Here is a 15,069-nt window from a genome sequence, read left to right as displayed (position 1 = left end):
GGACAGAGGTCCTGAAAGGGAATCTCCTGGCTTTGCCCCACCCCTAAACTCAGGACCCTTTTCACTGCAGCTTCTCAGCCTCTATATCAGCAGAATAGCAGAGACAAGGAACACCGCACATTTTCGAGGAAGATGTACTCGGGATCTCTCATGTGAACTGGATGGCAGGGTTCACAAACATTTTCCCCACGAGACCAGCCACACCTCCTTACCTGACAGCCTCTCCCCACAGAACAGCAGATTTACCTCTGGCCTTATTTTCCCTTCCTTTATGGTATCAGAGTTAACCCCAATAATGGCCCTGAAATGTGTCCATACCAGAAAAGGTGTCAATTACCAGAAAAATAGCTCCCAAACTTGGTCCCTCAGAAGGTGATTTCCATTCCAACAGCCTGACAAAGTTTTAAGCTAACTATGGAATGTGAAGAATACGGTCAGCACGCTGACATGTAATAGGTATTCAGTAAATATTTTCTGGAGAAATGAGTGAGAAGATGAGTGGAGGTGGCATTACAAGGACAGATAAGGTGGCAGCCTACTCAGTTTATGCAGAATGTTCTATGTCTGAAGGAAAGAAAGAAGCATCCTGTTAAAAATGGTGAAAACTTATGGCACTCTTCTACTCAGAGGGTGGTTACAAGATGTTTCCTCCAAGGGTACATGTGAAACTTAGTGAATGTTGAATGTAAACGTCTTAACACAATAACTAAGAAAATGCCAGGAAGGCTATGTTAACCAGTGTGATGAAAATGTGTCAAACGGTCCATAAAACCAGTGTATGGTGCCCCATGATCGCATTAATGTACACAGCTATGATTTAATAAAAAAATAAAAATTAAAAAAAAAAAAAGATGTTTCCTCTTTTCTCTGGAGTAGAAAACAGCAGAATAGAACTTTTAAAGCACTTTATACTCTCCAAAGTCTTTTTCACATGTATGATATCACGGAATCCTCAAAACAAGAAACCACTCCAATTTTACAGATGTGGATATTAAAAAATTGATGTCTTCTGACTCCAGGTCTCTTAAGTTCTCTCCCCTCTACTCCACCAACCTCAGTGACTCCCTACAACATGGAAGACGGAGCTGTAGCTACGGATGACCCAGCTCATTCTACAGAAGCGGAAACGGACCTGCGGGACACACAATGGATGCAGACACGATAGCTTGCCAAGTGTTCTTCCACACAGAACATGAAATTCTTACCAATTTAGAGCGCTAGATACAAAAACATTGCCAAAAAAATCAGTTCCTTTATATGTTTTTTCTTTGTATGTTTTTATAAAAGCAAAAAATAATGATTATTTTCTATTCAAGAGAGTTTAGGTATTAACAGGAATAAAGCAGAAGTTTGGAAAAGGTAGAGCTCAAGGTTCTCCTACTCTCTAGTCTCAAGTTATTCCAAGAGTAAAAGTTTAACATTAGGAGGAAGACGGGTGCAGAGCTATGGAAGACGGTGACTTGCATTTAATTCCTGCTTCCCCATCCACTGGCCCTGTGACTTCCCTCTTATACAATGAGGATAACAATAGTACCCTCTCAATGTTGAGATGGGGGTGACATGAACACAGGGCTCAGAACTGCGCCTGCCCCACAGTCAATGGAGGCAACTGTGTAAGAGGACGAGTTTTACACGGCTGAGACTATTTCATTCACGACACTTGACACCAGTCAGGCAAAAGCAAATTCCATATTGAATTTATCAACAACAAGCAAATATTTCCAAGCTAAGATGTTTGCTTCCAAAGACAATTTTTTCAAAAATATCTTAACTATTTTGGCAGAAACAAATGTAATCAACACATTTTAGCATCTGCTTCCAAGTTTTAAAAAAAAAAACAACCAAAGTGTGAAAATGCTCCACACAGTATTTTAAACTGAAAAGACTACACAAACATTTGGAAAATTTTAACCTCTTGCGTATTGCCTACATAAAAGGAAGAGTTAAATGGACAAATACAATTAAAAAGTTAATAAAGTTCAAGTTTAATATTCTGAATAGATGATTACCTTGAACAAATTCTTATCTATTATTCGAACAGGGAGAAAACTAACATGTGGCTCAGTGAGCAGGGCGCCAGCCCCATATACCGAGGGTGGCATGTTCGAACCCAGCCCCGGCCAAATTGCAACAAAAAAACAGCCGGGCGGTGTGGCGGGCGCCTGTAGTCCCAGCTACTCGGGAGGCTGAGGCGGGAGAATCGCCTAGGCCCAGGAGTTGGAGGTTGCTGTGAGCTGTGTGACGCCACAGCACTCTACCGAGGGCAATAAAGTGAAACTCTGTCTCTACAAAAAAAAAAAATAATAACTTTTTTGTAGAGCCAAGGACTTTGAACTTTTTCAAGTCCCTCACTGAACTAAAAAAACAGTGGCATTGTAATGTTAACTTAGGAACCCAAGTTCTATTCAATTATTTTAAAACTAAACTTTCACAAACTGGTTGCAAAATCTAAATGACTAAAAACAGCCCAAAACTCAGTAAATGAGGTCCGGTGTGGTGGCACATGCCTGTAATCCTAGCACTTTGCAAGGCCAAGGTGGGTAGCTTGCTTGAGCTCAGGCGTTCAACACAAACCTGAGCAAAAGTGAGACCCCATCTCTAAAATATGGCTATTCATTGTGGCTGTAGTGGGTACCTGTAGTCCCAGCTACTTGGGAGGCTAAGGCAAGAGGATCACTTGAATCCAAGAGTTTAAGGTTGCTGTGAGCTATGATGCCATAGCACTCTACCAAGAGCAACAAAGTGAGACTCTGTCTCGGGGGGGGGGGGGAAGCCTCAATAAATGCATTATCCTTTAAAAAAGAGAGAGAGCTCTTCATGGTGGCTCACACCTGTAATCCCAGCACTTGGGAAGGCTGAAGCAAGGATCACTTGAGCTTGGGAGTTTGAAACCAGCCTGAGTAAAAGCAAGACTCTGTCTATACTAAAAATAGAAAAATTAGCGTGAAGTTGCAGCAGGCACCTGTAGTCCCAGCTACTTAGTAGGCTGACACAAGAGGATCACTTCTTGAGCCCAAGAGTTTGAGGTTGCTAGGCCATTTGAGCTAGGCTGACACCATGGCACTCTTGCCTGAGGCAACAGAGTGAGACTCCATCTCAACAAAAAAAGGAGACAGAGAGAGAGAGAGACAACAGACAGAGGGATAAAACAGTTCTGGGGGAAAAAATGAGTTGGTCAACTACAAAAAAAAATGACCTTTGTGTTCAAGATCTGTGGAGCTATTATATGAAAGGAAAACCATATTTAGATTTTGTCCTCTAGAATTCCAAGTGAGTTCTGTAGACTAAACGTCACAAAAGATTTGGTTAGAGAAAAAAATCATGAATAAATATACTGTAGGTAGGTTGAATATTCATTAATGTATTCCTCTCATATTCTAAGATGATCCTTAAATTTTTTTCAAAGTTTTTTGAATACAAAAGTCAATGTAATAAAAATATTCAACTCTTCATTACTCAGAGACTGATAATGGAATGTCTAGAAGTCCACACTCCTGCTTCTCAGTCTTCTCTCCTCGGCTTCTTTCCTTAGGTCATCACACTAGTCATTAGCAAGTCACCAAAGGATGGAAAGGAACATAAAAATAGTTCAAGTTTCACGAGTGAATACAGCCACATGATTTGGTGAGAAGTTAAAATTACTCACAATCGTTATCCCGGAGGTCTAACTTTCAGAAGTCTAAGTTAACAGCCATGGATCCTGTCATGTTATTAACAAACAATAGGATATAATGCAGACAGAAAAAGGACTATGTTCTACTTAGCTCAGAGTGCCTACTTTTGGTTCAATACGTAACGTATAATTAATGTTTGAGAAAGGAGTAACAGAAGAGAAGAACGAAGGAGTAAAAACATGGAACAAACAAAAGGTATGCTTTATGTACATGGATTCACAGAAATTAAAAACTGGAAGACCATTTTCCTGGTTATGGAAAAACAGGGTAAATTGTATCGGTGAAGTGTTCACCTTGGTAGACAATTTTAGATCAAATCCACCCAAGCTCTAGCACCACCAGTTAAGTGAGTTGAGTAAGTTACTTGGTAAGCCAGAGTTTCCTCATCTATAAAGATGGAGCTAAAAAGAGAACCACTCCATAGGCTTGCCCTGAAGATCAACAAGGCAGTCATGGAGGGCCCAGCAGCTCAGAGGAGAACTCAAGAACAGCGTCATTAGTAATAACAGAATCGTGATCGAGTCTAACATCCTCCTTCTGCAAACATGAAACTAAGACCCACAGAAATTAAGAAGACTGCCAGAGTCCTACAGCTCTCTGGAGATAAAGCCTGGCTATACAGACTCTGACCTCCTGCCTTCCAATCCCATAATCCACACTGCTTATCAGGAAACCTTTCCTGAGAAGAACACGGGAAAGCAAATGCCAAGCAAGGGCGATGCTGGTCCTTGAAATTTAGTGTGGTTTTAAAAGCACACCAGCCTGTACCTAACATGTGGAATATTCTCTCACGATCCACCAGAAGATATTCTGATTAAATTAAGTCTGGGATAAGGTGTTTTCAATAAACATTCTAGATGATTCTCCCATAGGGACCCTGTGACCACACGTTCGGAAACACTGCTATGGAACACGGCTAATAAAAAACTCCCTATCCATAGTCTGGACCATTAGAATCACCACAGAGCCCCACCCTGACCTATTTATTACATTAGAATCATGGGGGGTGACATCTTTCTGGAAATCTCCTCAGATGCTCCTTACATGTGGTCAGGTTAGAGAACTCATGGCCTGTAGATGGTGAAAACAAGCAGTTTCACTAACAAGAATGGGAAATGGTGCGATTTGTGAAACTGAAGAATGAAGAATAAGCATACTTTTGTGAGACGAGCTCAAGGGCTCAGGTAGGCAACTTTGTCACAAGGTACAAGGTTAGTCTTAGAACAAGAGATCCCTAAAAAAGGTGCAGACACTGAGCTCATTACTGCCCATCCCTTCGCATGACCCACCCTTTGCCATCTCTGCTTATAACACTCATCTTTCACCAACGACCCTATAAATACAAACCCCTGCTCTGATCTCCCAGTAATTTCCTTCGGAACTTTCCAACAATTAAATCAAGTAGGATGTTGTGCCATAGTTTAACTCAGCTATTCCCATTTACTATGTTACCATAAGGACTTATTTAAACTCTCTGAGTTTCCATTTCTTCGTTCTCTGTAAGAACTGTCCATTCTGCCTATTTCATACAGTTGCTGGGATGATGAAAAGGTACAATGTACAGCATGCAAATGTTTTCTGCCATTCTGTAGGTGGAATCAAAACATGATAGGATTAATAAAATGTGGTTTATGAATACCATGGAATAACTACTCAGCCATAAAAAAGGTAGCACCTTTTTTAACAATCTGAAAGGAACTGGAGACCATTCTTCTAAATGAAGTATCACAAGAATGGAAAAACAAATGCCATATGTACTCACTATTAAATTGAAACGAATAGATCAATACTTATGTGCACATACGGTAGTAAAACTCAACAGAAATCAAGCAGGTGGGATAAGGGGATGGGCCAATTCACACCTACCAGGTACAATACCTGTCTGGGTGATGGGTACACTTGTGACTTTGACTCACACTATGCAAAACAATTCATATAACCAAAATATCTGTGCCCCAGTAACATTCTGAAGTTAAAAAAGACAATGTGTCTGACAGCATTTTTCCAATTTCAAAACAATATATAAATGTAAGATATTTTCTTTCAAAACCTATTTAATCCTAATAAAGATGCGACATGCTTATGGAGATTTATATTCAGAAGAAGGGGCTGGTTGAGCCTCCTGGGAGTCCAGCTAGGCTGGAGGGCCACTCTAGGTCACCATCATTGCAAGGATTTAAAGAGGAGGTCAACTGTACTTAGAATAACAAAAGTCACAAGACCAGAGGAGATCAAGTCAGGTTTATACACTGTTCTACTTGGAAGTTATCACAAAAGTGGAGTCCAACCCCACACACAATTAAGAATGAGAATGAAATAGGGAAAATATGAAAAATAACTTAGAAGAACAAGGAAAAGGAATGTTGGCTAACAGGACATTTCCGGGATGAAGTGCTAGTGAAAGGGCTGGGGCCTCACACGTGCACGTAATTCCTCCATGAAAAATGTGGAATCCATTGTAAGATAAAGAGGTACTTGGTCAATCCTAACCAAAGATAATTAAGCAGAGTCAATCACTTCCTGGGTTAACAGGAAGAATTCTGAACTTTTGCTTCTGGCTCTTTGCATGCCACAGAATAAACAAACAGTCTTTATACGAACCATAATGATGGGAGACACCAAATCACTCAGATAAAATAATGACTATCCTATTCAGCGTTCACCTAGAAGACATCAGGCTTTGTAATATACCTCCCCATTGTAGTTATTTAACAAATCCGATTGGCCAAAAATCATGAGCTATACAAGTTACAGAGAAGGGTCAAATCCTTGGCACGAGGATAATACAAATTTTAAAAGGCTTACATATCATTTAGGAACCAGATTTTCAGAATTTCCATTAATGAAAAAATGTAGAGCTCACTTGAAGCCAAATTATGTAAAAAGCAGTTGGAAAACATATGTGAAAATAAAGCAAGTGCTTATGTTCATAAACATGTAACAGCCAAGTAGTTTTCCCTTATACTGGCCTTTATGCCAGACCTACACAGATAATGACACAGACTGGCCATGTTCATTTCAAAGTGTTAACCACTGTAAAATATAAACAGAACTGATGACTCAATATTGGCAAGGTGTGGTGGTGGAATTAAACCGGACACCTCCAGGAGAACTCAGCCACCAAGGTCAATGACGATGAGACACCCCACCCTCAGTAAAACCTCATTCTATCACTGTGCAAAGGATCTCTGCCCGCTGATACAATGAACGACCTTGCCAAGAATGTTTAACACCACAAATACCATTTACACCTAGATTCTTGGTTAAAAAATAAAGTTAGGAACCGCTTAAAAGAAAAAGCCATTAACTCCCAAGTAGTAACACGCAGAGGTTATTTGGGTAATGTTCTTATCGGGCAAGTAAATATATAGACATCCAGTTACATTTTAAAGACAAGTAAAAACCCCAGATAAGTAACTTGTCTAAAGCTAAATACTGGTGTTAGGAATAAAGATCTCAACTTCCTGCCATCTGTATCGGATTCAAATTCCTATGACATGCTACCCTAATGACTTCTGATTTTAGATTGGGGCCTGGGGAATAACTCACACAATAAAGGAACAAAATAGATTTGGGCAATTTCATCCGTGTCCCCATCCTCAACACACACACACACACACACACACACACACACACACAAAATTGAAAGCAATTCTGTGAATGTTTCTGTTACAATAAAAAATGGTAGTGACCCAGAGTCTGGCTTTCCAACTTTATGAACCAGCAAGTCAGGACTGACTGGTATTCACTGTGCCTTCTCTGTGTTCCTCATGAAGCTGCTGCCTTGTCATGATTCCTTTCTACTTTAACTTTTACCTACAGGACAGCCAAGCATCCCCAGGCTCTTCCAGGAGAAAAAACAAGAAACATGAACTACAGAAATTCAACCCACTCTCTTAAACTAGTGCTTTTTCTAAGTCTCCCACCAATAACAAAAAATGTCCAGGATTTCTGAGATTAAAGTGAAAGAATGTGGATAGCAGAAAAAATGAAATTATAATCAAACCTAAGGCTGCAAATAAAATGCCACAAAAACTCTCTAGCTTTTACATCAACAAATATAAAAATAACTTTTATGAGAGACAAATTATAACACTTCAATTCCACGTGAGCACCTGGAATACTTAACACCTCAGATTCACACTCCACACTTCACTTACCTCATTTCGACTTGTGGCCTTGGAAACAGAGGACACGTCAGTACCGAGGGAATGGGATCTCTTTTTTCTAAACTGAAAATGGTGTTGAGGACAAAATCTCTCAGTGTTTTGCCTTTCTCGAACACAGCTGTAACTTTCTGATGGGTCTTCAGTAAATTCACTTTTTTCAAGTGCTCTCTCCCCATAGAAAACAGAACTTAAGCTGGCTGCCTTTTGAAAAGGAAAAACATCAGTTTTTTCCTGGAATGTTCTTTCTCTTGTGTTGACATCATCTAAATGTTCCTTCCTCTCTGTGAAATATGGAGTGCTGTCTCCTTCTGAAATTCTTTCATCCAGTTCCCTAACTTTTCCTTCTGTTTCTCTGTCTTCGGAAGGAGAAATGCTCACAGAGTGAGATCGGCTGCTCGCAGCACTCGGCAGAAGTTTCTGTTTAACACTGTCAGCTACAGCTTCTGTCTTTTCTTGCTGAATACCATCTTCCAGAGTGAGGTTTGGGGTAACAGACTCCTCCTGTACCAGTCCCCTGGATAAAAGAGCTGGCTGTTCTTTTGAAAGCTCAGTGCCACTCTTCTTTTCGCCTTCATTTTCATTATTTGGCACTACTGACGCTGTGTCACCGACAATTTTCTTTATCGGTTTTCTTCTGAAATATTTTCTTCCGGGAGAGTATTTTTCAGGGCTCCAAGGAGTTTTGGCAGGATCTAAATATTGTTCTTCTTTCTCCGCTCTTACACATCCACAGACATTCCCCATTGGATTCGCAGGAGCTCACAACTCCACGAATTCACTCATTTCAGAATCAGGGCTCACTTAGACCCTCTCCATTTATGTCTGAGAACTCCACTCGGACCTCCAATTGCTCACAGACTTGGTGACCATCCTCTTCGGTCTGAAGCCATTTTGCTTATGAGACAGGCACACGCAAGAAATGCTGTGGCATCTTGCCCAGCCGGGTCCCTGTGTCTCATTAGACACTGTGGCTTATTTCTGGCCACCAATCCTCTTAGACAAACATTGCTGCTCACTGTCAAATTACAGCACTGATGAGCTTTCAAAGCAAACTCCCAGCTTTACTGTATTGACATAATCTGAGGGCGGATCATGACCCTTTCTGTTTTCTGAAATGCAGACACACCACCAAAGTCTGCACTTAACCTTTGAAACCACCAGTGGTTCAACAAGTCAGAGCAAACAGAAAGTAAATACCATTCAGGTGAGGTTTAGGAAAGTGCCTTTCAAATGTACTTTCAGAGAGTCTCTACCCTCTACCACACAATTTTTTTCCTTAAGAAACACCAACTAATTTTGGTACTTGCACATTAACAAAAAGCTAAAAAAATCTCTGTAAATTATACTAAGACTCTTAAAAAATACCAGTGTGATTCAATAGGTAGCTAATGGAGAGATAATAAATGTTTCATGCCTAAAATATTTTAATAAATTTGTTTCTAAAATTAATCTTTTAAACTAGTTGGTAATATTTTTTAAATGACAGAAATTTCTAATTCATTGCCATTATCTGATCGCTCGAACTTTCATATGAATAAATAAATCACTTGTCTGATGAAACAAAGGAAATACCTGTGCATTCTTATACAAGAATTAAGGCAGTTAAACTTTATACGTAACTTTTATAATTGTACCCTAGTTAAATATTATGCAGTTTTACTAGGGCCTCAGTGGAATAATAATAAATCAGTATGAAACCCGGTTATCTAAGGTGTACATATTTCTAACACTGAGTCATAAACATGATAAAAAGGAAATCAGTATGGCATTAAATGGACTTACACGTACACAGAACTCATTTGACTACTAAAAAAATCAGTAACTGCCTTTCTCCAGGTAGTCTTTAGACTGATCAAAAGATGAAATTCATCATCTTTTGCTGTGTAAGAATGTCTAATCATATGGTGGAGTTAGCAATGATGTTGTAGATGTGTGTTAGCAACTGACCCTGCACTGCAAAGTTTATCTGACTCATTCAAAAAGAAAGAAAAGTAAATATTCTCCAGTGGCAAAACCTGAATATCCTAGAAAACAACCAGGTCAAAATAAGGTATTGGGTTTGTTTGGTTTATTTCTTTAACTGACAGATAATAACTGTACATATTCGTGTGGTATACAGAATATTTTGATACATAATGCACAGTGGTCAGATCAGGGTAATTAGCATATCTATCGCCTCACATAGTTATTCCTTTGTATTGGGAAATTTGATTTTCAATGACTTCAAAGGCAATGGAACATTATTCAAGAGAATTTAAATGTGTAGTGGCTGGTACTTGGGCTGACATGATAGACGGGAACTGGTGATCTGCACTTCTGCCTTCTTCCCTGTAGCCCTGGCACATAAAGCAGCTGTCCATTTAGGGGACTACAGGTATTGCTCCCACTGCCAGAAATGGCCCAACTCTAGTCTCTGTCTGGTAGCTGGCACTTATCTTGTAAAGCCTATCTCTAATATCTGCAAAAATCTCCCTTATACTCTAACATCCTCACAATCCTACCACAAGGCTCTCTCCCCATACATTTCCATTTATATCACCAACAATCTACACCCTAAATTGTAATTAGTTTCATGTAAATTCCTCCAATAGATAAAAAACAGAATTCATTACCTTGGTATCTCTGGATCTAGCATATGGTGGGGCTAAATGATATAGGATTACTGTCATGATAATGCCTACCTTAAGAGAAGCCTGACTGAAAAATAGATTTAATTATAATATGTATAACAAATATTTTTTTAAATAAAACAAATTGGTCTCCTGAAAGTTCAGACACTCTGAGGTTAATTACTACTGTTATAAAATCTTTACATCTTGACATAACCAGAAATAGTTCTAATCTATATTGTAGTACTAAGAAAAGTTGTTGCATTTAAATAGGAAGGATCATTTCCATTTTACCAAAACATTGATATTGCTCCATTTAACTTTTTTTCTTTTTTTCTGACAGAGTCTCACTTTGCCGTCCTCAGTAGAATGCCATGGCATCATAGCTCACAGCAACCTCAAACTCTTGGGCTCAAGCTGTTCTCTTGTATCAGCCTCCAGAGCAGCTGGGACTACAGGCGTCTGCCACAACACCTGGCTATTTTTTAGAGACGAGGTCTCACTCTGGCTCAGGCTGGTCTCAAACCTGTGAGCTCAGGCAATCTACCCGCCTCCACCTCCCAGGGTGCTAGGATTACAGGCACAAGCCACCTCACCTGGCCAATATGCTCCATTTTAAAGAGATCTCAGTGTAATTTTAACATTGGTGATAATTTAACAGTCATAGCACCTTGTAATTAAGGTGAAATGACTGAAAATACAATGGTTCTATAACATTATGCAGGATCCTAATAAAAGAAAAAATTCTTTTGGTATTTCTGTGACTAGTTCTCCTCTCTCTTCCAAAGACAGCTGAACCCCAAAGAGCTTCTTTACTATATAATTCTTTTTTGAATAAAATTTTGCCTTAATTTCTTTCTTCAAATGAAGCCCAGTGTGGTAGAATAACAACACTTTGAGAGGCTGAAGCAGGAGGATCGTTTGAGACCAGGAGTTTGCGATCAACCGGAGCAACACAGTGAGACCTCATCGCCACAAAATAGAAAACAATTAGCAGGATGTGGTGGCAGGTGCCTGAGTCCCAGCTACTCGAGACACTGAAGCAGGAGGACGGCCTGCAGCCCTCAGTTCAAGGCCATAGTGAACTACTACACTCCAGCTTGGGACTGGGTGATAGAACAAGACCCTATCTCTTAAAAAAATTATTTTCCCTCAAACGGCCTCTGAATACGCTGCTTCTAATTCCACAACTCTTCACGCTAGCCCAGCTGAGTCTGTTATTTTCTAGCTTGTGTACTTCAGGCTATTTTCTGGTCTTTGTTCCCAGCGGCTGAGGTCTCCCAGGTCCTCTGGGCAGACTATTAACCTTCACGCTGTGTTACATTTCTCTCCGTCTCTAGCAGCACTCCACCCCACTCTCCATTCCTTCCAATTGCGATTCTCTCCCCTTGGTTTCGTCAGTATGTTCTCCTGCAATGTCATCCATCTCTCCAAATGCTCCTCTTCTGTCTCCTCAGCAGAGTCTCCCCCGTACCCACAATCACGGGCCTTCCCCAAATTTCCTTCATTGGCTCTGGCTCTTTTCCATTTGTGTTCTTCTCCTAGATCCTCAGAAGAGCTCTTTTCTCTGACAGAATCAGCGACCACTGTACAGAGCTGACTCCCAACTCTGTCCTCTGCACCTCTGACTTCCCAGCTCTGCTCAGCTCACACTTCCAGCTGCTCAGCAGACAGGTATGCAGCGTATCCACCAGAAGGTCCTGAGTTTCCCCCCTTACCTTCCTCCCATGTCTCCCAGTGGCCTCCCATTTTTTGTTCTCCCAGGTTAAAGGGTTCGGATACCTGTAATTTTCATCCTCTATGTCCTATATCTATATCCTTTCCTTGTTCGTTCAAAATACCAACTGTTGGATTCAATTTTTCATCCCCAACTGAGTCCTGGCCTTTATCACTCCACTCTGAGATCACCACCTCATCTTCTTTCTTATCTCTCTGAATGTAGGCTCTGCTCGATTCTACTTATTTTACTAAATTGTAAGATTCTGTTTCCTAAAATGCAGTTTTTCAAGCTCAAATTGGTAAAGTGACTCACTGAATGCCATCATAACAATTAAGAAAGAGTGCCAAGACTGAAACCTACCTCTCTCCAAAGCCTGGGTACACTCCTCTACCCCACAGTGATCCTCAGTCTGACAGTGGAATTTCAGACACAGCCTGCCCCACCAGCGCCGTGGAGATGAAGTGCCTAGGTTCTCTGCCCTGATAGGCCTCTGACTTCCCATCGGGGGTTCCTATAGTTTCAACCCTCCCAAAAGCTCTGATACCTTATCTGTTTATAGCTAATTAAAGGGTCCTTGAAAAAGCCACTGAAGAATTCCACATGCAATCAGTTTTTTGGCCACTTTACCCAAGGTCTGGCTCTGTGCTCCCTGCACAAATCCTCGCCTTAGTTGGTACTCAGTATTCCTGGTCCCCTGGGGATGGATTCCTCCTGTAATGGGGACCCCAGCCCTGTGGCATCCTGGATCTCCCTGACACCAACACCCGGCCGCCCTGCAGTCTGGCTGGCTAGCACCTTTCCTCTGCTTACCTGCACTTCCTCCACTTTCCTCCTGCTGAAACTGTTTCAGCTGCCTGTTCAAGCCCTAGAACCCAACTCGACACTGCTTCCTACAGCTCTCCATACCCATCAGATCTATCCTGTTTACAAACGAACCCCCAGTATATTGTTTATCACTGTTCCCCTACAAAGCCTATATTTCAGGCAAATTTAAAACAAAGTCTCACTCCTCATAAGCCTTGTTTCAAAACCGCTGCCCCTTTCTGCAAAAGGCAAGCTCTCCCCTGCTCTAAGGTCCAGTGCACAGTAATCGGTCAGTCAGAGGCACTGCCCCCTGCGGCCAGGTTCTGCGCATACACACAATACATGTCTTCTGCAGACCCACAGTTAATAAACTCAAGTTCCAAAGTTAGGAGTCAAATGAGAATGATATTTTTAATGTATTTCACAAAAACTAAATAAAAATCAGTCTTCTATTGACACAGGTTTATTAGATAATAATTGACAGTCAATAAATTTGTACTTTTTTAAAATCTAGAGTAAGAAAGCACAGCTCTACACAAAACATACTTTTCTTCTCATTCAGATCTCTTTAGGAGCATTATACTGCCATCTAGTGTCTATCGAAGGAGAAAATAGTTGACATAATTGAGAAACTTGTTGCCAATAAAAACCACTCTAAGTAAACAGTGAGTCATAAAATCTTTTGGTTTCTAAAACAGGTAATACTGTCCAGTAAACAACAGACATGAGTCTACATTCAATAAAAAGAAATGTCTGTCTTCCAAATCTGAGATTACAAACATTGTCCTTAAAACTCATGTAAATTCATCAAGATCTGGAAAGGAGAGATTCACAAGCAGCATGTTACTTGAAAGAACACTTCACTATATCATTTAAGAAAAGAAGTCAGCAGCACCCGCAGATCTATGGGTAGGGCGCCAGCCACATATACAAAGGCTCACAGGTTCAAGCCCAGCCTGGGCCTGCTAAAAAATGACAACTGCAACCAAAAAATAGCCGGGCATGGTGGCAGGCGCCTGTACTCCCAGCTACTCTGGAGGCTGAGGCAAAAGAATTGCTAATGCCCGAGAGTTTGAGGTTGCTGTGAGCTGTGATGCCACAGCACTCTACCAAGGGCAACATAGTGAGACTCTGTCTCAAAAAAAAAAAAGAAAAACAAAAAAAGCCTGAAATGTATTATTTTCCCCATAGGACACAAATGCAAAACTTACCCTTCATATGAGCCACCTGAACAGCAGCAATGAGAGGCCAAAACAAGTGACAATTAAGAAATACGGGGCTTACCTGAAAGTGCAGAATTATTGTCCATATTAGTCCCAAAGTCAATTTGGGATTTCCATCTGTTATGTCATCATTTCTAATATTCACTAATTTCACCTGTTTTGTATGAAAAGAGATTAAAAACTGTCATAAAGTCAGCACATGAGTTATCTTTACCTATGTAAAAACAATTCTAAATAAAACAAAGAAAAAAATGAAGTAATTTAAATATCAGTAATCCTCCCCAATACTATTCTACCCTTATCCTCAATAATTACAAATTATAGGATAGCCACAAAGCAAAATCAGATATTGTTGCAGTTTTTTCTTCTACAGTAAATATTAAACATACACTTATTTTGTCAAAACAAAAATACAACTCAAGTGTGAAGTCCTGAATACTTGACATCTTAAAATTAGAAATAATTTTATCTTTTGAAAATAAGTTTTAGTTTACTCTTACCGTTAAGTAGGAAACTGCTCTAAACCATAAAATAACTTTAAAGATTTTCTCACACATCCATCACAAAGTTTAAAAAAAAAAAAAAAAGCATTTTTCTTCTATCAATTTACCATTAATAAAGAAATAAGTCACTGGGCATTTGAAAAGCTGGTCAAATATTTTTTAAAGATACAATACTCAAACTTAAAGCTGATCAACTGTTAAAGTGTGCATTTAGGTAAATTAATGTAACAATGATCCCTAACATACATTTATGTCCTGGACAAAAAAAATTTAGCATTATAATATTTACTTTAAAATAAATTAAATGAAGGGATAATGAAAGCTAGTGTTTCCTTCTTTTTGAGACAGAGTCTCACTTTGTTGCCCT

At 39.9% G+C, this 15,069-nt stretch overlaps 1 protein-coding gene across 31 annotated transcripts in view; it reads right to left on the bottom strand.

Annotated features, from left to right (window-relative positions):
• Window positions 1–15,069, bottom strand: part of DST (dystonin) — a 465,208-nt gene that overhangs the window by 235,517 nt on the left and 214,622 nt on the right. For 16 of the 31 annotated variants that reach the window (XM_053603743.1, XM_053603749.1, XM_053603747.1 and 13 more), the window contains exon 1: window positions 7,835–8,862. In XM_053603743.1, coding sequence (XP_053459718.1) covers window positions 7,835–8,587 — 753 coding nt within the window. In that variant the 5' untranslated portion in view covers window positions 8,588–8,862. Of the gene's footprint in view, window positions 1–7,834; window positions 8,863–14,260; window positions 14,354–15,069 lie in introns of those variants that run through there. The other 15 variants (XM_053603771.1, XM_053603761.1, XM_053603774.1 and 12 more) reach the window with 1 other exon arrangement.

Source organism: Nycticebus coucang, chromosome 9 (assembly GCF_027406575.1).
Source record: "Nycticebus coucang isolate mNycCou1 chromosome 9, mNycCou1.pri, whole genome shotgun sequence".
NCBI lineage: Eukaryota > Metazoa > Chordata > Mammalia > Primates > Lorisidae > Nycticebus > Nycticebus coucang.
The sequence above is the reverse complement of the archived record's forward strand: the minus strand, read 5'-3'. Positions and strand labels throughout refer to the sequence as shown.